Source organism: Malaya genurostris, chromosome 1, assembly GCF_030247185.1.
Source record: "Malaya genurostris strain Urasoe2022 chromosome 1, Malgen_1.1, whole genome shotgun sequence".
Taxonomy (NCBI): domain Eukaryota; kingdom Metazoa; phylum Arthropoda; class Insecta; order Diptera; family Culicidae; genus Malaya; species Malaya genurostris.
The window spans coordinates 69,396,131-69,419,415 of NC_080570.1; the positions used below are offsets into that span (position 1 = coordinate 69,396,131).

The 23,285-nt window shown below is 38.6% G+C and overlaps 1 protein-coding gene across 1 annotated transcript; it reads right to left on the minus strand.

Annotated features, from left to right (window-relative positions):
- Positions 1-469: 469 nt before the first annotated feature.
- LOC131440373 (delta-1-pyrroline-5-carboxylate dehydrogenase, mitochondrial) lies at positions 470-22,386 on the minus strand. The gene is made up of 7 exons (XM_058611628.1): positions 21,982-22,386; positions 3,140-3,616; positions 2,909-3,080; positions 2,657-2,844; positions 2,003-2,593; positions 1,829-1,947; positions 470-1,769 (listed from the first exon to the last, which is right to left on the minus strand). The coding sequence occupies exons 1-7, from the start codon at positions 22,029-22,031 to the stop codon at positions 1,654-1,656; spliced, it is 1,713 nt and encodes a 570-aa protein (XP_058467611.1). The 5' UTR covers positions 22,032-22,386; the 3' UTR covers positions 470-1,653.
- Between the last annotated feature and the right edge of the window lie 899 nt (positions 22,387-23,285).

Here is a 23,285-nt window from a genome sequence, read left to right on the forward strand (position 1 = left end):
AAAAATTTAAGTAACAAAAATGTAAGCCAATCGGCCACGTAAAGCTTTTACGCAAAAAGGCCAGAATAAAAATTTTATTATAAAAAAAAATAACTAAATGATTGAAACTATCAGAGTCAGACGAATTGATGACCGGACAAAGGATGGTGGATAGTCAGACCAAGTCTTTTGAAAGAATATTTTCTTCGTTTTAAAAGTTTGACACGTTTGATATTCATGAACTGGATATTACGATTGGAAGAGTATCTTTTGTCCGCGTGTAACAGTCTCTGCTTGCAGATCTACCCAAATCCTTTTGTTCGCTCTCCATAAACAACCATATTGAGAAGGTGATTGGATAAATCATATCGGGTATACAGTAAGTCTACCCGTATCCACCGACAAGTCCTTGAACTGACCGGTAGCTTCATTTCACACCGCATCACAGGAGTAAGGATTTCTCAATAAACATAACCTATATCGGTGAACCTTTGAAGATCATTTAAACATTTATTAACTCGATTTCCGTGTCATCTCATCTATTAATAATTCTCTCAGTTGAACCTGTTCACGCGTTCTTCTGGTACGCTAAAGGACCAGGTGAATAGCGGACATATCTAGAACGAACCCGATATATTCAGAAACTTTTCGTCAATAAAGTTGTACAGTTCAATGATATATGCCCACTACACAGTAGTTAACTAAACTGTTTTAATTTATAATTTCACAGCTTTTTGGAAAAATTTCGACCGTTCTCATCAAATTGTGTGCATGTGTTTCCATTCAGTGTAGGTGACAATAATACAGTACGTGTTATGGCAAAAATAATTATTGTGGCTGTTTTAAATACTGCGTATTCATGCAACATAACATCATGTTGTCTCTAATATACATCGTTTACATGTTTTATTACTGGTGTGACCGATTCATAGAGAAATTCAATCGTAGCTAATCTACAGCTTGCAGCGCTTGACTATTTTATCTATGAACCAGTTGCTTTGGATTTAGGAGCATGCATGCGATTACAGCTTTATAATAATGGCTAGTTTGTATCGAATATATTGCGCGACATTGGTAAAGCCGGTTTATGTTTTATGGTATTTATTTCTTTTAGAAAAGATTACTCAACCACACTTATAGTACATCGGTATTTCCAATCCTATCATCATATTGTCAATAGTGAAATTGTTAGTGTTTTTCATAATGTCTGTTTTAAAATTCAGTTTGTATCTGTTTTATTGACTAAGGATAAATGAAACAAACAGTAATAAAAACAACAAAATCAACAAATATCCATCAACAGGCTATCTTTCAAAAGATGAAAAAAATGATAGGGATTAAAATATTCTTGATAAATAGGCCTACTTAAACTTTAAAGTAGCTTTTTGATAACCTATGTATATGGTGCGGAACAGTCTCTATGAGACCAGGCAAAACATGGTTATGTAAGATGACAATATTAGTACGGCGTGAAATTTTCTGCACGCGGTGCTTCGAGATGACAAACTAAACTGATTTCAAAAATTCAATCATTCGAGACATATTGATTAAATCGTAGGCCCTCTAAAATAATAGTTTTCGATCGTGCAATATCTTAACGTAAAAGAAGCTAGATTCGCGTTTTTTGTTGATAAATCAATCACAAATTTTCACAACTGGTGTTTGCCGTACAGCTTACTCCCGCATATACTGATAGTCCACCTCGTTCAGTGGAACAAACGTTTCCTTAATAGACTGTGGTGTGGACCATCGCAGCACATAGTGCGGTCCACCGGCCTTGTCGTTGGTTCCTGTGAATTGAGAATACATATTGCAATATATGTCAAATTGTCGTGACAATCCTCCTTACCGGACATTCGACCACCTCCGAACGGCTGCTGGCCCACAACCGAGCCGGTAGATTTGTCATTGAGATAAAAGTTACCAGCAGTTAATTTTAATTCCTCTAGAGCACGTTTCAGGAACGCCCTGGAATAGAAAAACACGTAAATTTACACAATCGACATACTGATATGAAACTTACTCATCTTTCGAGAAAACTGCTCCCGTAAGAGCAAACTTCGTGGAACCACCAACCAGCTTCAGCGTCTGATCCAAATCATTATCTTTGTAAACATACACAGTTAGCACCGGGCCGAATATTTCTTCAACCATGATTTTATCTAATGGATCGCTAGATTGAACGATGGTCGGTTCGATGAAATAACCTTTGCTATCATCACATTTGCCACCTGCAATCACTTCCAGTTTGTTCGAGCTCTTTGCATGATCAATATATGATTTGATCCGTTTAAATGCCTTGTCGTCAATGACCGCCGATGTGAAAGTGCTGAAATCGGTTACGTCTCCGATTTTTAGTGTGTCCCGTACTTTCAAGAGTCCTTCCTTAACCTTAGGCCACAGCGATTCTGGGACATATATTCGAGAGCAAGCGGAGCATTTCTGTCCACAAAACTCGAACGATGAGCGGATAGTACCGTTTACAACTGACTGGACGTCAGCCGATGGATGAATGAAGTGGTAATTTTTACCACCGCATTCACCGATTAGCCTTGGGAAATTTATGTAATTGTTAATGTTGTCACCAACTTGACGCCACAGTCGATTGAAGGTTCTGTGAAATAAAGCTTGATTAGAATCTGTTTCATCTAAGTATCCGACAAAAAAAAACGCTTACGGTACTGAGCCGGTGAAGTTGATACCGGCAAGATGGGGTGATGCCGTAATCGTATCACCGAATACTGGCCCATCAGTTGGAATGAAGTTGACGACACCTGGAGGAACGCCGGCTTCGCGCATTATTTTGAAAATGATGTAATTGGACAGTAAAGCTGTGTCCGATGGTTTCCATAAAACTCCATTTCCCTGATTTTTTTTGTCGTAAAATTTGATTAGAACGGATGATATTTATAAACAAACAATGACTAACCATTAACGCCGGTGTATAAGCCAGATTTCCGCCGATCGCAGTAAAGTTAAACGGGCTGATGGCGGCAATGAAACCGTCTATACCTCGAAATCGCATAGAATTTTTCGTCACTTTGACATTTTCGCTAATGGGCTGATATTTTGTAGCTTCTTTCAAATAGAATGTATTCATCCTAAAAGCAATGGCAAAATGAAGGAGTTTTTCGATCAGTTGACTACAAACTTATCTCACCTAATAAAATCTATCAGTTCTGCAGCGGAGTCGATTTCCGCTTGGATCACAGTTTTTGCCTGTCCGAGCATAGTTGCGGCGTTCAGTTCCTGTCGGTATGGACCAGCCATAAGATCGGCAGCCTTCTGCCAGATTTTGATCCGCTCGGAAATTGGTGTTCGATCCCATTTGACCTGAGTTTCGGTGGCGGTTTTGATGGCTTTCTCCACTAGCTTTTTGTCAGCCCAGTAGAATTGCGCAATCTTTTTGCTGTGATTGTGCGGCATCACCTGGTACTGAACGGAGTTCGTGCGGATTTCTTCATTGCCGATAATAATGGGTACATCTTCCGTTTTGCTAGCGGTAGTTTTGAGTGCTGCTTCGATTTCTTTGCGCTCCTTTGATCCCTTCTTATAGCTCAACACCGGCTCATTGACAAGTGGGAACTCCGATAGTTTGTTGTCTGGAACTACCGAGCCGATGCAACGAACACCGTACCTAGATGAAAACAAAAATGTTTATTTCAATATGCATTAGGGGACCAACAAAAAAAAGGGTCATCTCTAATTTCGGTGATATTTCAAGATCGAAAATATTCAAATTTTGACCGGCGGGCGGAGCCTATATTCGATTTAGCAAAAATTTGGCACAGGGACACTTTGTGTGATGTGGACACACTCACTCACACTCTTTCAGTCGTAGACCACGCGGGTCTCTGCTGTATACAGGAGGCGTCTCCATTCAACTCGGTTCATGGCTGTTCGTCGCCAGCCTCGGTAGCTGCGAAGGGTCCGCAGGTCGTCCTCAATTTGATCGATCCATCTTGCCCGCTGCGCGCCTCTTCTTCTTATACCGGTCGGATCATTATCGAGAATCATTTTAACCGGGTTGTTCTCCGACATTCTAACAACATGCCCGGCCCACCGTAACCGCCCGACCTTAGCCGTTTGGACGAGGGTTGGTTCTTCCAGCAACTGATGCATTTCATGGTTCATTCGCTTTCTCCACGTACCGTCTTCCATACGCACTCCGCCAAAGATAGTTCGCAACACCTTCCGTTCAAAAACACCTAGTGCGCGTTGATCCTCCGCAAGCATTGTCCAGGACTCGTGTCCGTAGAGGTCTAATCAGCGTTTTGTAGATAGTTAACTTCGTACGACGGCGAATTTTACTCGATCGAAGCATCCAAAGTAAGCACGATTTCCTGACAGTATGCGTCTCTGAATTTCTCTGCTGGTGTCATTATCGGCAGTCACCAGTGAGCCCAAGTACACGGACTCGTCGACCATTTCGATTTCATCACCACCAATCAGAACTCGTAATGGGTGGCTGACGTTATCTTCTCTCGAGCCCCTGCCTTTCATGTACTTTGTCTTTGACACATTGATATCTAGTCCGATCCGCTTGGCCTCAGCTTTTAGTCCGATGTACGTATCTTCCATCTTCTCAAAGTTGCGTGCTATAATATCAATATCATCAGCGAAACCAAGTAGCTGGACGGACTTTCTGAAAATCGTGCCACTCGTGTCTATCCTCGCTCTTCTTATTCTTATCTTCTTCTCCAAAGCAATGTTGAATAGCAGACACGAAAGGCCATCACCTTGCCGTAGCCGAACGGACTCGAGTTTATCCCGAATACTCGAACAACGCACATCACTCGATCCATCGTAGCCTTGACCAATCGTATCAGTTTGTCCGGGAATCCGTAGTCGTGCATGATTTTCCATAGCTGTTCTCGATCGATTGTGTCGTAGGCTGATTTGAAATCGATGAATAAGTGATGTGTGGGTACATTGTATCCGCGGCACTTTTGCAACACCTGGCGGATGTCGAACACTTGGTCCGTGGTAGTGCGTTCGCCCATAAATACTGCCTGATATTGTCCCACGAATTCGTTTGCAATCGGTGAAAGTCGACGACATAAGATTTGGGAGAGTACCTTGTAGGCGACGTTCAGCAGAGTTATCGCGCGGTAATTGCAGCAATCCAGCTTATCGCCCTTTTTGTAGATGAGAAACACGATTCCTTCCATCCATTCCTCCGGTAAAAGCTCGTCCTCCCAGATCTTGGTAACGACCCAGTGCAGTGCTTTCACTAGTGCATTACCACCGTGTTTTAGTAGCTCGCTTGGTAGTTGGTCAACGCCAGCGGCCTTATTATTTTTCAACCGGCTCACCACCTCCTCCACTTCTTGGGGGTCTGGGACCGGCAGTCTATCGTTCTCCGCACGCGTTCCCAAGTTCGTTACCGCGCCGCCACTTTCGTATTCCGCCACATCGTCATTGAGGTGCTCGTCGAAATACTGCCGCCACCTCTCGATCACCTCACAGTCGTTCGTGAGAAGATCCCCGTTGGTGTCCTTGCACATATCGGCCTGTGGCACATGGCCTCTGCGCGAACGGTTCACCTTCTCGTAGAACTTCCTTGTGTCATTAGCACGGAACAGCTGTTCCATCGCTTCGTGATCTCGGTCTTCTGATGTGGAACACATCAGATCTCGGTCTTTTGATGTGGAACACATCTTTATTTTCTATATAGGGGTGCAAATTACAAATTCAAGGGTAAATACAAGTAGAAATGTGGTCAGCTTTTGAACACTTACAGCTCAGCCAGTTGAGTTTCAACCAGTAATATTATTTCACCAATTGATTGGAAATATTCTTTCTCCGGCTTACCGGATTTCCCTAACGTAGATGACGGTTTTGAAGGAGTAAGCGATATATCAATGGGAAAGCATCGCTCTGATTGGTCATTCGATGCAAAAACGAAGCTGTGGAGAAGCGTTTCAGTCCTACGTGTAGCATGCCAGAGGTAGGTTGTTGCGGCTGCAATACACATACCGCTATTGAACGATTTGAAACTTAAGTGATATGCTCTGATCTTGTCATGTGAGTTTGCATGAAATTCCATGTTATGTCATTTTCGTCTGAGAAATTTGCAGCTACCACAGGGTAAATTTCAAGTGCTTAAGATTAATTTCTATTTTATATAAGATGAACTTAATTAATAATGAGAAAAAGTTTATCGCTTCAATCGAAATCGGAGAATAGTAGTAATGGTAAACAATGTTGCACTTATTCTTCGTGTAACTAATTCATTCATTCATCTTCGGTGCTAATCCTTATATTACTCCCGCCCGTCTCGAACAACGTTGAACAATTCACTGAAAATGAATAAGAAATAATCGTAGAGAATCCGAATCTACTAATACATTCTTCGCTGCTGGTATACATCGTGCATGTTCGTTTTATACATTCGTTTGTCATTCGTTCATTTACTTTACTCTTCGAATTGGTTCGAATAGCGTCACTGCGATGATCGTTGGATTCCATTCTTCGCGAAGCATTCTTCATCTAATAAATTCATCATATCTTCGCAATGGACGTTCCTGTTAAAAAAGTCATACTCTGCTGGACCTGATGGTATTCCAGCAATAGTCTACGTCCACGTCTTGACTGATTGTGATATTCAATAAGTCGTTCGAGCAAGGCATACTTCCGACAATCTGGAAACAGTCTTATATGTTCCCAGTATTCAAAAGGGGTGATCGTCTAAATGTACGAAGTTATCGTGGTATAATCAGTTTGTCAGCATCGTCAAAGCGTTTTGAGTTGGTAGTTACCCCTGTCGTACTTTCAAAAACTAAAACGTACATCTCTACAGATCAGCATTGTTTTATGACTGGACGATCGGTGAACACGAACCTGTTGGATTTTACGTCAACCTGTATCACTCGGATGGAAGAAAAATCTCAAATTGGTGCAACTTATATTGATCTCTGAAAGCAGCGTTTGATCGAATAGATCATGAAATACTTGTGACAAAATCATCCCGACTAGGCGCTTCGAGAATATTTGTTAAATGGCTGAGTTCTAATTTATGCGACAGAGTGCTACGTGTGCAGCTAGGCTCGTGTATTTCTTCTCCTTTCAGGAATAAATATGGAATTCCTCAGGGTAGTAACCTAGGTCCACTATTGTTTGTGCTGTTCTTTAACGACGCTATTTTACTACTTGGCGTTGGATGCAGACTGGTTTACGCTGATGACCTGAAGCTGTATCTGGCAGTCCGGTCTATTAAAGATTGTGCTCGTCTCAAGGAACTTTTAAATATTTTCGTTGGCTGGTGTAGAAGCAAAGTCAAAAGCAAAGTCTTGGCATTACATTCCTTTTGTGGAATTTGGCCTTTCTGTTTCAACAGACTTCGCAGCCGATTCTTAGTGTACAGAATCATTGCATGGCTAGTAATATGAATCCTACTGACACTAAGAACCCTTCCAAGTCGGGGCTCGAACATACGACAACTGGCTTGTAAGACCAGCGTCCTATGCATTGAACCGCCAACCCGGGCTGGTGGCTGGTGTAGAAGAATTTTTTTAATTATTAGTACCGTGAAATGTCAAGTTATAACATTTCATCGCAAAACCAACCCCATAATATTCGACTATCAAATCGATGGACAAACTCTTGGAAGAGTCGACGTTGTCAACGACCTCGGTGTTTTGCAGGATACTAAGCTCACCTTTAACCAACACCAAATAACTCTGATTTCCAAAGCAACACCGAGACCGAGACTTCAAAGACCCGTACTGTCTAAAAGCCCGTACCAACTCGTTTGGAACTTGCGAATAGAACGTGTACAGAAGAGATTCGTCCGGTTGGGTTTGCGGCACCTTCCATGGAAAAACCCACTGGATTTACCACCGTACCCTGACCGCTGTTGTCTGATTGGCCTGGAATCGTCAGAGCGACGAAGAAAGATGCAGCAATCGTTACTTATGGCTAAAGTTGTTATCTCTCTTTGAGTTCCGTGCTTCTCAACGATCTCTACGCTCGACGAGTCTACTTCAATCAAGATTTCATCGTACTACTTTCGGACTACATGAGCCAATGACAGCATGTATACGTGCATTTTTCAAAGTTGAGCATCTCTTTGAATTTGGTGAACCGTCGTACAAGTTCTCATAGAAATTATCAAGTTTATCCTTTTTATAAGTTTGTCGTTTGTACTTCGTGTTATTCATTAAGACTTTTAATAATCAGAAGAATTATTTTAACAAATAAACAAATATCTCGTGAGGTAGTTGATAACCATAAGACTATGGTACCAATACAGAGGAAAACGTCTTAATTTGCTTGTTTCAAAGACAGCACGAACGATCATCGTGAATTAGGTTTTGACGATGATCGCTGCATGAATATTCGTTCCACATAGCAACGAAGCAGCGTAGGCTTCGTTCGCACCTGAATATACGGACAAGTCAGAATATCAAAGCGATTAAAGAGTGTATCGAAAATAAGCTATCCACTTACATTTGTGTTGTACGCATGTATTTGTGATGGTTTTTTATGCTCAGATCACAGCATGCTGTGCGTTTGGCTGTCAGCTTTCGTTTGTTTACTTGTTTGTGCGGGCGAAATTCTGCGTTTTCAAAATGTCGCGAATTGAAAAGGAAGTGAAAATTAAGGTTCTGGACACATGGCTAAGTGAGAAGGGTATTACTATGCGAAAATTGGCAAAGCGGTTTGGAATTGATCATGCCAGTGTTAAAACCATCATTAATAAGTTTAGGAAACTCTATTCTTCGGATGAGCTACCAAGAAGAGGCAGAAAACCCGGTTATTCCAACCCGAAACTGGACCAGAAAGTGGTATCTCTAATCATAAAGAACAAATCAATGTCAATACGTGATATGGCCAAAAAAGCAGGAACGAGTGTCGGAATGATCCAGGAATGATATCAAGAGGCGAAATCACCTTAAGACCTACAAGAAGCAGACAATCTCGGAACAAAGTGTAGAACAGAAGAAGCGAGCAGTAACAAGGGCCCGGAAATTGTATTTGCGTCGTTTGCAGTGACCGGATGCATGCGTTTTGATGGACGATTAGACTTATGTAAAGGAGAACTCAAAAACCCTTCCAGGTTCACAATACTTTACTGTCGTCGTTGGGGAGGATGTGAGCGATGCGGACAGGTCAATTCAAGTGAAGAAATTCGGTTGAAAGGTACTGGTATGGCTAGCAATATGTTCCTGTGGTTTGAAGTCAGCCATTTTTTACACTACCGGAACTATAAATGCAGAAATCTATCGATCTGAGTGTCTCCAGAAGAGAATGCTGCCTTTATATAAGAAGCATAACGGGATCGAATGGGTATTCAGGAACGATTGTGTTTTTTGGCGCAATGCGATGACGCTTTATCCTGCCAAAACACGTATTGTCCATCAGTATGATGTTTTTGAAAAAACGGGATCAAAACTTTCTACAAACATTCGTTCTGGTACACATTTTGATTGACCCAGATGGCTTGACCCAGATGGCTTGAACCATGGCTTAGAAATGCCTTTCTCGGAAATGACAATGTACAGCATCACTTTTTGTTCAAACTTATGTTTAAACTGTTTAACTAATATTACAGTAGAACTTTCCGTTGAATAGTATCGATCGTTTGCGGGAATCTGCGTCTTCGAAAGATGGAAGTAACTTTCGTCATCCAAAACAAAACTTTTTCCGGAATGATTTTTAATCAACCAGCGGCATTGGGAATTCAGCGTTGAAATCTGTGCGTCAGTATATCCCGGGGCTCGTGTCTTCTTTCGGTACTTTATTCCGAGTCTTTTCAATGTTTTGCAGATGTACTGGTGAGAACAGTTGAACTTTTTTGCGGCATCCCTTTGACTCAGTGAATCTTTGTGGTTGAACGTGGCTTCAAGTCTTGAAAGAGAACGAAGTCCTTTTGCGTCCATAATTTTGGCTGGTCTTCCACTACCTTCCTTACGAGCAGTTGTTGGGCATCTTAGGATATTTTAAAACTGTCGAAGCCGCAACATTTTTGCTTTTAAAATGCTGTACCGTATACTATTTGCCGAGATATCTGTGCAGTTTGTAGAACTGTACAATGCGCTCGTGAAATACTTCTTGTTTCGACGGCATTTTGAGCAAAACTGAGCAAGCATGAACAAAACAGAAAACACTAGCAGAAAGAGGAGAAAGAGAGCTAACACATACACACTCTTAGTTCTTTCTGAGCTTGTTTGTTGTTGAGCATACAGGCCTAGAAAAAATTCCAAAATTTTAGTTGCCACCCGTTAGTACACCTCCACTGTTTTGGTCGGATTTGGCGTCGGCTCACTATGCCTAAATCACCCTCAATTGGTTTGTGGAAAAGGATATAAATTTCTTTGAGAAAAATATCAATCCACCAAATTGCCCTCAGCTTCGACCCATCGAACGTTACTGGGCAATCGTGAAGAGGGTCTTCGAGAAGACCGGTAAGGCAGCTGGGAACATGCAGGAGTTCAAACAAATTTGGGTTCAAGCGTCCAAAAAATGCGATGCAATACTCTCAATATCCGGAACTTGATGTAGAGCGTTCGATCAAAAATTCTAAAATTCGTGAATTTCATTCGGTTTTCATTATGCTCAAGTTTAACCTCGTGCAATAAAGAATCAATTTTTAGTTTGAGTAAAATATCGTTTTTTATCATAATTTGAAAGAAAAAATTGTGGATAACTTATTTTCGATACACACCTTATCGAACAAAGGCGAAGGGATCATTGGCGTTTGTTGCATTTTTGATATTCAAGCAACATTGGTGGTAGAGAAACTTAACGCTATAAAAATAACTGCGTGCATACGGTATCTTTTCAAAATGTATTCTGCACAAGAATGGACAGAACCTAATTGTGAATGTCTCTTATTGTACTTAACGAAGCAACATATCTTTTCTCCATGCCACCGGAAATATGATATATATTAAAATTTTCAGTACTATGAGATAACCAGAAATAACTCGAAATTAAACTTCTCTAAAATGTTTCATATGAACGAGTATCAAAGAGAAAAACTCATCGTGTGTGTTTGAGCTTCAGTTTCAATCATCTATAACTCAGTGATTTGTTGATGGATGTATATAATTCAACTATCAATCTATTTGAAAATATTCAACTTAACATAGAAAATAAAATGTAATAATAATTAATGTTCAATTTCCTGCTCAAAATAAATTCGGTAGTGTGGAAGAAATATATCAGTTTTAACCGTACACACTTAAAATTTCTTGCTGAATCTCGGCAAAAAAATGCCGAGATTTGCACAGCCGAGTGCTCGGTAATCGTCTCGGCAAAATGTATAATTACAGAGAATCTCGGCAATCTAAAATTTGTCAACTGTCAATTATTGCCGAACTTGTCAGCAGAAATTTTGCTGTCAGCTCGGCAAAAGTTATCAGGATGGAATCATGAATTGCCGAGTCATCAGTAATCGAAAAAAGGAAAGATATTTGGTTCATTTTTGTATGAAATTAATATCACAAAAGCTAATGTTGGTGAAAGGAATATTTTATTGATGTTCATTTCAATATAGCAAACCAAAATAGCGCAAACACCAAAAGAAAACATCACGGCTAAAGACAATTGTTTCTAGGGCTCCTCACGCCTTTACTGTAAATAAGCGGATATAAATATATATGCAAATTAGATGGTTTTCGATTTTACTTATCTTTTAACAAAATTTACAAATCCTTTTCCTTCATCCATTTTAGATGTTTTCCAGTTCCACGAGCAATGGCGACGTGATGCTTGGAAAATCGAAAGGAAACATTAGATGACAAGTGTCTCGCCGAGTTTCAGTAAAAGCTAAGTCGCTGTTCGAAATCTCGGCAAACGGTTTTGCTGATCTCGGTATATTTGTTGTTTACTGTCACGTTCAGTATAATATTTTGCCAAACTTCAGCAAAAGAACTCGCTTTACCGAGATATCAGCATAGAACTTTAACGATTTTCGGAAAAGAGCATGTTAATTACTGAATAGTCAGCAAAATTAAGTGTTGCCGATATAATTCGGCATTTCATTATGCCGAGCTCGAGAATCGGTTTTAAGTGTGTATTCACGATTTCCAGTTATGTCTCTGGCATTACCCATCCGACAATTTTTTGTCCGGTTCTTGAAAAACAGATGATTTTAAACGTTTCTAACACTGCACTGTTCGTGTCTTTTTGTACACAATGTTTTTATCTGGGTTTGCATTCGAGAATACTCAAACGGGTTTTCTAAACTAAGTTGCTCTTATCCGATTTATGCATTCAGTCATTCACGTATAACAAACATGAGAAAGAGATTCAAATGAAAAGTATCAACGACCGATGACTGATCGAGGAAAATTAACTCTCGACCAGGACAGTGCCATCCGAAAATTTCCTTCGATGTGGATCTCGGTTGGCTCATTGACCGCAAACAATATCATATTGAACCCAATGCACATTGAATATTAAAAAAAACTGTTTTAATCCAGCTATTGGTATAACGGTACCTTTCTCATTAACATTTCCGGACCCGGAATCGGGAGACTATCGCAGTTACAGTAAGGGCCATTGAACAGCCAGACCTACAGGTCATACTTTTTCTGTCGTCAACTGGGTGAAGGATAGACATTTTTATCTTTCGTTATCCTAAAAGTCGGATCCGGATAAAATTCAACCTTATTCAATAGGATAATAAGACATTTATTTGAATCAACGTTCCATCGGTTCCACCACGGTTAGTTTGTTTGGTTATAAGGTAATTAAACTTGGATGCGAGAGGAATTTTCTGGAATGTTTTGTGCTGCGATTTTAAATCAATTTTGGCCACAGTAAATATGTAAATAATATTTGCAGTTTTCATTACACCACCGGTACGATTTTACTGTACTAGCGGCGAACGACCGTAACTAGGTTAAAGCCGGGTTTAAATAAACGACATAAATTAAAGAAATGTACCACCGGCTGTAAACATTTCATATACCTCGTGAAGCATGAAATTCCGATGCAATTATTTTTTCTAATAAACTTGTATCCATTTCAATTCTGTCTTTCTTTCGGGCGCACATATCGTAAGGTTGCTCGCTATGATTTGTCGCTACCTCAGAACAGCATTCAACATAAATCACTCACCGATAGTAGACATTCGTGCCAGTGCCGTGATTCTGTTTTCTTCAAAACGGTTGAAAATTCGTGCTCATGTGTGCTCGGTACCGATGGACTCACTTGTGTTTTCAAAACAGAGCTTCGGTGTTGATTTTCGTTTTCATTACCGCGAGAACGAAATCAAACACCGAACACAGCGTGCTTCGTTCGTAGAGGCGGTGTTGTGTTTTTTTCCGTACGGGAACGGAATCCGGGAACTGGTACCGGAATGGATACATGTTACCGTCGACTGACAAAGCCTATCGATTGGAACTGATTTGAGCTCCCAGAAACCCCATGAAATGTTCATCACTTTTAATCATATAATTCCGGAATCGGAAGTTGAATCCAGATGAAATTCAGAAGTTTTGTCGGATCAAGATAGGATAGATAGATTGGTACACACTTAAATTAGTTTACCGATCTGAGCTATTCAAATTTCGGTAGCGGTACTTTAAGGTACTGCTGTCAACAAATGTTCATTTGTTGCTGATATACCAGTAGAATGAGAATGTTTGGTAGTTCGGCTGTTCTAAACTCGTCGAAAGATGAAAGAATTACCGAATGAAGTTTAGTGTATATACATTGCCAAAATTTCATTCGTAAAACGGTCTAAACTTAGAACTGCGATATATATTTCGCGAAGAGATAAAATTAGACTCAAACGAACAGAAATGAGGCATAAGTGAGTTTGATTGCCCGATTCTGACAACTAGCCAAATCATAGTGATGTCGACTGGGATGCATTGCACTTGTCCATGAAGCTGAATTAAATTGTCATCTATCTCTGGTATGCCTAAAACGAGTGAGGTTGAGAATACAAATTGATTACCTTTGAGTGGAAATGTTACTGATTATGAATATTTTAGTTGAATCGATTTTTTTTTTAAATTTCAGATGCGCATGATTTCTTGCTGAAATGGGCATTCACCTTTTTTCTTTTGTTAGCAGATCAAAATATCATAAATTATAATTATAAAGCTAAATTTGGAAGCATATTCCGAAATTCGACTCGGCATTCAAACTGGGTTCGACTGAGGTATTCTGAGCTTCCGTAGCAATCGATTTCGATTGAAATTGGGTGAAGCACGTTCCTCACACCAATTTAACTTTACTGTAACTTACAATACAACTAATTCATTACTTTCACGCAGATCTGCAATGTTAAAGGGGCACTTGACGGAATAAGAAAAACACGTTTGATGCACGTTTCTGTCACACTGAATTATGAATGAATAATCTGGCACAATATACTCAAACCAGCACGTTTGTCGCTTTGTCGGACATTACAGAACCGGAATTTAGGAACTCATCCGGTATTTTTCACCTTTTTGAAACGATTCACCCATTTGCTCGCAAACTGTTTCGACTTTGGCATGTATTTTGTTTGGGGCATTTTGGGAATTTTACAATGCGAGTACGAAAAAACTGCTTCGATGTGCGAATTGCTATTTTGGGAAAATTCTGAGGTAAAATTTTAACCATTTGTCAGTTGATTCATCTCAACGGGACATGAAAAACAATACTGCCCGCAGTGCGAGGAAAAAAGCTTATACAATTCTACCTCACCGTTCGCGAGTAATGACCAGTGCCGTAGTGAGGGTGAGACGAGTGAGGCGACCGCCTCGGGCGCCAACATCCAAACATCCAGGGGGCGCCAAAACATGATAGAATTGGGAACAATTTGTTGTACAATTAGTTTATGAATATTATTTCCTTATGTTTTTTCAGGGAACTATTTAAATTAGATTAAGTTTCAGATTAGTATTATACTGCTACAAAAATCCAATGAGATGCCACTGTAATCAGTATCATTGATATACCCCAAGTAACAATTTTTGTTACGCTAGCTTGTTTGTGACTAGTTTGCAACCAGATATTTAAGTGATTGTTACTAACATCTAACCACTTGCATGACTCAAAAAGCGCAGTTTCTATTAGTTGTTAGGTCGGCTAAAAATAAGTTGTCGTTACGTTGTAATGTCATATTGAAAGAACTTATCTTTTCATAACTTGAAAATAACTTGTTTTCAAGTAAACTAGTTGAAACTTAGTCACCATCGACATTATAAACATTGAATGAATACAGAACACTTTTCTATCATCAATAAAAAAGCAGAAGAGTACTTTAAATCACAAACTTTATACAAGGTACAAATTTCACAACGATTTTGAAACTGTAGAGCGGAATTGAATTTTACTTAACTGTTTTTTATGCGCCTTCCATTAAAATCTGTTTATAAAGATATAAAAAATAACTGCCTTTCACTATTTTCAGCAAAAAGTAGTTTTGAAACAAGTAATATCGTGGTTTTATTTATGTTTTATACACTTCTTGAGACTCCATATTGTGTACGCCATATTCAAGCCAACAAAGGTTGTTTTGTTTGCATTTTCGTTATCATAACGTTGGGAAAACCTACCGATAACTATCTGAATCAATGAAGAAATTATATGTTATAATCTAATAATATCTAAGTTATTACTACATCAATTCACAGTAATGATTTACATATACGCTTACGTATTTATAATGGTTTCGCAACGGAAAATAAACCTTTTTCAACTAGTAGCTAAAAGCATAGCTGTGATTAAAGATATGTTAGAATCAAGTAACGATAACTTACAAATGATAGTTAGTTCAATGTTTACGTTATAAAGAAACACTGCTGTCACCTTGTTTTAACCAGTATAACATAAAAAAAAACATGTTCGTGCTCTTGTTGCAACACAGTTGGGTTAAGTGATATCAAAACTAGTTACGGGTTGCTACTATTGAAGTCAAATAAACTTATTTTCAACTAGTAGCTAGAAGCATTGTTGTGATTAACGATATGTTTGGATTAAGTAACGATAGCTTATAAATTATATTTAATTCAATATGACACACAGATGTTATTATTGAAAACCTAAATAACTATTTCGTAACTAAAGGGTGATTTTTTAAGAGCTTGAGAACTTTTTTAAACAATAAAACGCATAAAATTTGCAAAATCTCATCGGTTCTTTATTTTAAACGTTAGATTGGTACATGACATTTACTTTTTGAAGATAATTTCATTTAAATGTTGACCGCGGCTGCGTCTTAGGTGGTCCATTCGGAAAGTCCAATTTTGGGCAACTTTTTCGAGCATTTCGGCCGGAATAGCCCGAATTTCTTCGGAAATGTTGTCTTCCAAAGCTGGAATAGTTACTGGCTTATTTCTGTAGACTTTAGACTTGACGTAGCCCCACAAAAAATAGTCTAAAGGCGTCAAATCGCATGATCTTGGTGGCCAACTTACCGGTCCATTTCTTGAGATGAATTGTTCTCCGAAGTTTTCCCTCAAAATGGCCATAGAATCGCGAGCTGTGTGGCATGTAGCGCCATCTTGTTGAAACCACATGTCAACCAAGTTCAGTTCTTCCATTTTTGGCAACAAAAAGTTTGTTAGCATCGAACGATAGCGATCGATCACTGTAACGTTGCGTCCAACAGCATCTTTGAAAAAATACGGTCCAATGATTCCACCAGCGTACAAACCACACCAAACAGTGCATTTTCGGGATGCATGGGCAGTTCTTGAACGGCTTCTGGTTGCTCTTCACTCCAAATGCGGCAATTTTGCTTATTTACGTAGCCATTCAACCAGAAATGAGCCTCATCGCTGAACAAAATTTGTCGATAAAAAAGCAGATTTTCCGAATGGACCACCTAAGACGCAGCCGCGGTCAACATTTAAATGAAATTATCTTCAAAAAGTAAATGTCATGTACCAATCTAACGTTTAAAATAAAGAACCGATGAGATTTTGCAAATTTTATGCGTTTTATTGTTTAAAAAAGTTCTCAAGCTCTTAAAAAATCACCCTGTAGTTATGTTATGATGAAACATTGCTGTCATCATGTTTTAACCAGTATAACATAAAAAACATATTCGTGCTCTTGTTGCAACATAGTTTGGACTTTGTCGTATCAGAACTAGTTGCGGATTGCTACTTGGGACATGAAGATGCAATTCTACAGTAATTTAGAATACAGAGCCGCCATTCAGCGACGACCGTAACAATTATTTTTCATGAGCAAGAGACGCTCTCTTTTCGATTATGGATGAACACTTGGACTCAGAGTTGCCAGGCTATTTTTTCATAAATCTGTAAAAACTCAAAATATTTTTTGGATATATCTGGGTCTACTATATACAAGGAAATTTTTAGCCGGGCTTCATTTTCAGTGAGTAAAAAAAAAGGTCTCCCCAAGTATCGTATAGAGGCCAAAACCATACAGATCTAGCGAGATCTGACAAAATTCAGAAAAATTGGGAAAATCTGGGAAAATTTAGAAAATCTGGCAAAAGATCTGGTTAGTTTGAGTGTCTGGCGAAGCGAGGAAAATCTGGCATTTCCCAGACAAATCTGGCAACTTGCAACGCTGCCACTCACTATGATATTTTAAACCAGAAACAAGCAATGAAAATGAATAATTTCGAAAACTATAATTCACGCTTTTTTTTAGAACGGCTAATAAGCCACCTGTCAACTTCCACTTACGAAAGAAATTGCAAGCGAGCTATGAAAGAAAGACCAGACGAAAGAGAAAACTTTTTCCTGCCGTTTACTATTATGACTTACTCTCAGCGAGTGCCGAGTCATACGATATTACTCTTCAAAGTGAATGTTGATGGATGGCTTATTGGCCGTTATCAAAAAAAAAAAACGCGTGAATTCTCTTTCGTCTGGTGTTAAATTTAATACTCTATCTTTCATAACTCGCTTGCAATTTCTTTTGAAAGTGGAAGTTGACAGGTGGCTTATTAGCCGTTCTCAAAAAAAAAGCGACAATTTTTCTCACGAATTTCTGGATGAGAATGAGCTACAGAGATGCCAGGTAAAAATATCAAATACCTTCAGTCAGGGTTGCAAAAGTCAGTAAATCCGAAAAAAGGTTCCTGCAGCCCGCAGAAAAATAAATCATTGATTTTAAAGTATAAACAATTGATTTACAATTAGATCTATGGGTTACAATACATTTTATTGTATCCTAACAAGATTTTTTTTCGTTTCGTATCCTAACAAGATTTTTTTTTCGTTTCTACGATTCACAAATGAATGTATTGTTTTAAACAATATGCAAACTGTACATTTGATTGTTTTCCAAGAAAACATGTATGAGCAAATTTTATGATTTGAATTGTTACGATACTTAACAACCTATACATTCTATTGTAAAAAGCTTGTTCACAATTAATTAAATGGTGTATTACAATACATTAAAATATTTTTCAATGGTCAAAGCCAAATTGGGGAAAGTTTCTAATTCTAATTCTCAGAGAGCAAACCTGCGAACATCTTAAAGAGCAAAAATTAGATTTTCTAAAAACCGCCTTCCTACCTAAAGGGGATTACCAAAATTGTAATAGTGCGTAGATATCTATACTCCTATTTGACGTAGGACTACTCTTTCAATTTGATATGCGCAGGCCCGGCAGATAGTTGTACACACTCGGAAATTTGTAAACTTTGTATACTGTCGACCCTCATCATGGAGAAAATACAAAAATTGGTTTACAAAAATCTATAACACTTAGGCTGATAACCATTTCGCGAATTATGTCTACTTTTAGTTAAAATTTGCCAGTCGAGAAGCTATTTTGTTATTGCCAAAAAGAACCCCACACGAGGGCATGGTTTTTTTGACAAGTTCGATAATTATTTTCCGACACCGAAAAAAATTTGCAGAACAATTCCTATTTCTGTGCTGTAGTAAAAAATACTGCCATGTAATTTCATTTTCTACTTTCAGTCAAAGAAAATGCCCCAATTAATAGTTTCAATATATTGTCAAACGAAGTAAGTTTTTCTCGAAGTTCTTCTTACGTTCTCTGCATAGCAATTATTATACTACTTTTTTTTTATTTATAAGATATTTTTATTCAGGCCTATTTGCGTACAAGCTTTACGTGGCCGATTGAGTCGATTTTTTAAATAATTTTTTTATTGGATTTCGTTGTCACCCTTTTTCTAGGGGGAGAGGAGCTTTTATTTCCCTTCTGTGAGGATTGAGGGGCACTTTGTTCGTGGCTCGTCTCGTCAGCAGAGATGGCATTTCACCAGAGTGATACACGCTGGCGTCAGATTCTTGTCCACACCGAGGATACAAAAAACGAAGCATCGCACAAAGAGGAAAGCGCACTTCTTCTCAGTTTCGAATAAACAGCATTTGAGTGTGTGCTTGTGGTTAAAGCAGCTGGCGCGAGTGAAACACATTCTCTTCGCATGAATCGCTCTCACGCGCTCTCGTCTAAATACACCCAAGGGACCACTGGTGCGTGATGGTGAGCGGACACTTCTGTGAACTTCAATTAATAGATAGTAGATCTGGCCTTGCTATGAAAATTTTGCAAGGAAAACCGAAAATTTTACGATAAATTGTTTTATTTTGCTGATTTTGCGTGTCCACGCTTCTTCTACGCAAACCATACAGCAGAGTGCTCACCGGCGTGTACACCTCAAAGTATCTGCATCCACCTCAGAGAATTTATTAGCTATTGCTCTAGCACTTAGGTGCGATTCAGTGGAGGTAAAAGGAAATAAACAAACGCACTCATGATGCGTGCACACTTTATACAACAGTGGTGTATATATGTGAAAGAGGAAAGCTCTCGTTGAAGTTGTCAGTGTGAGGGGAGAAATTTTGCTTGCTCTTCGTCACACAGAGGAGATGGACATCTCTGCTCGTCAGGAAGCACCGTTGTCCTTTGGTGTAGTTGTCTCCTTATCCAGTTTATCACATGGCTTACCGTAGTGAACAGCCTTTTGGCAATATTGGCATGTGGCCATCTGACTGTCATAGGTAATAAGTGATTTGCACGGAATTCTTGTATCCTGACTGAAAGTCACATAAGAAGGTATAGCCCTCTTCGAGCGCATGCGTAACAAACGTACGCCAATTAGAATATCGGGGAAAAAGTTATTCCACTTTTCTTTTTCGATAGAGAGAATCTCTCCGTATTGGGACATAGTTTTGCGAATATAAGGATCGATGACGCTTGAGGGAAGATCATGTACACGCACTTTTATAGCACTATCTTCCATATATACTGGAATGTTGTACTCATTGTTCTCGTGGTGCACATTGTTATTGTCTTTCGCAAATTGAATTGCATCCAACTCTTTATAAAACTAAATGTAAACAACATTATTTGTCTTATTGCATTGAAGTAAATGCACACGTTTAATGTCAAGATGCATTTACTCCTTAAGCAAACCTTCAAGTTCTCGTATCGAAGGTTGAATTTTGCACTGCTTGAAGTCAACAACAATTGTATTCTTTCCTGTCGGTGGTAGCTTTTGTTCGTTTGGTTCACTCATTTCGAGATCGTTCTATTGTTCACTACACAATACTGTACTTAGTTTCTTCCGTCCCGAACGTAAGCGGTTTTGTTTTATCGACTGACTTGGATGAGATGTGAAAGCAAACTGAGAATATTATACCACTTGATGTTATTTTATTTTCAGTGCAAAATAAACCACAATAACTTTCCAATTATCAATCTTTGAATTGGGCCGTAGTTACTCAGATTTACCCATAATGTGCAGATTTGTATTCAAGATTCTACTGAAAGAGTTTTATTGGCAAGAAAGTTAATTGGAACGATAAAGGAATTAATAATTGTTTTTCAAAGATTCACCAAAACGCGTTACACAATTTAAGGAGTGGCAGATTAATGCGGAAATCGAGCAAGGCTCAAGTAACCATAAGCATTAAATTATAGCACTAAACTAGCATTAAAATCTACAGTAATACGACATGAATGTAGTATTGTAACCATAACATTGCGTTTGAGCTATGTATTTGAAATTTAAATGCATAAAACACTGCAATTGCGTTGCATCATTAAATTCATGAATAAATGCAAAAAAAAACTCTTTTTTGAACCTAAATTAGTAAAAATCCGTTCGACCAGCTCCGAGAAAAGTGAGTGCACGAAAATGTTACATAAATACATACGCACACAGACATTATACGTTCTCGATGAATTGATTCGAATGATATATGACACCGGGTTTCTGTTCCAAACTTAGTTTTTACAGTGCTCAACCTTTTTTTTATGAGAAAGGTGAAATACGATTTTAGTGCGAAGGAAACTGCACTTGCGTTTTGTAACAATGGCTGTTTATCCAACGTCCAAAAATACACAGAGCGTTCCTGATTGGAGGTATGAAATAGATAAAATATGGGGATGGGTTCCTGTATAATTTGGACACTAGTATGGTTCGAAATGTGGTTGACTTTGCTATATCGCACTTTTGGATAGGCTCACAACACAAACAGAACAGAACTAGTTTTGTGAGTAAAACTAAATAAGGCCCTTCAACATTTGGTCTTCGTTCCACGAATTCAAAACACATCAGTGAAAGATTTTAGTACCGTTAGGGTCTGTTGTCGAGTAAAGTTCGGCAATTGAATCTAGTAATTGAACAATGAATTTTACACGCACTTATAAGTTATTGATTTTCACTGACACAAAATTGTAAGGTCATTTAGCCATCCTCGGTTGACTAATTCTAGATCGAAAAATCAACACTAACAGCGTAAAAGGACTATTACCTTAATGCATCAGAGCTATCAAATGCATGCACTCGTTTGTTTTTGTTTTGATACGACAGAGCGTCGTGAAATATTCGATAAATTGTTTCTCTCTGTTTCTCCTGTCTTTCATGTTGTCTGACACGAAGAGTGGGATTGGTGTGGGAGCGTTGTTTGAGTTGTTGAGAGAGCAATTTATCGAGAAAAAGGTGTTACATGCAACTGAGGCAAAAATAACTACATGTAATTAGATGTTTGCTAATTTGAACAAAGAATGTATTTTTGTCCAAGGTGCAATTTCTTCCTTTGATATTGTGAATAGGGGATATTCGAGAAATGAAATAGATTTACCTATGAACACTGGTGATCAGTGCACCACCGCTTTTGCAAACCGCAAACATTTTATTGGGTCGTTAGGACTTTGGTTCGTTTCCGATTTTTCACAAATTACGTGAGCTCTGGTATGCCACCTAGATCGATAGCTTTGCGGATATTTTTTGCACAGATAAACTGGAATCGGTTTTTCAAATCACCAGCACGAAACTTTTAAGCACTCATTAACTACACTCATTCCCCAGAACTATTGTAGTTAGCTTGATTTATCTGAACCGGCACTTCGAATTCTAGTCGATGCTAATTTCACGGATCCAAAATTGATTAAATCCTTTCAGTTGTGCAAAAATTACGTAAGCTGACCAACTAGAACAACCAACCAACCGAGCGACCGACAGACTTTTACCTATGTGAATGCAATTTCCTTTTCTATTATTATGCTCTCTTCCTCTCTCGTCTCACTCGTCGGTTTTATCTTTTTGACGATATCTTTTGACATTAGTACGAGTTCCCACAATCAGTGCTGCCATTCAATCAAAATATACCTTTATTTATCTTGGTTGCGTTACGAACACGCTGCGATGGATAAAGGTTTTCGTAACGGCCACCTGTAAACATTCTCTTGAAGAGAAATTCTGAATAATTTGGAAATCGTTGAAAGTTAGTCGTAACTTTGAACGAACAAGTTTTGTCTTTCGTTAGGTGTTAAAATAGAGTATTGTCTATCTGCAGTAATTTGCAATCATAATTTAAAACTAAGAATACAGATTTGGAAAATAAAGGGGCAAGTCGCAGAACTTTGCGTAATGCGGACTTTTATCAGAAATGATTTAGCGAATATGTAAAAGTTTAGAATGTATTGGATGGTACTAGCGAGTATATTAAAGCTTAAGAGGGATTGTATGGGTTTAACAGGTTTATAGATGTTTAAGAAGAATTGTGCGGGAATAAGTGATAATTCTGGAAAAACACGCTCAATGTTTAGAGCAGTTCTTCTAAACAGATTGTAATAGTTTTCTCATTATCGTATAGAAAGGCTATGCAATCACTGTGAAAACTTGCTTTTACACCAGGGCCCGAAGAGGCGAGAGTAATATACCGTTCGGGTCAGTTCGTCGAGATCGCTGAATGTCCCATTGGTTGCTATTGAATTTTATTCGGATCCGACTTCCGATACAGAATTTTCACATTCATAGTTATACAAGAAGGTCTTATGATGTCTTGTGGTAATGTGTTCAAGTTTATTAAAAAACATGCACCTGACAAGCAACAAATAAAGAGAAAAGATAAAAATGAATGAAACCATGACAAATATTTTTTTT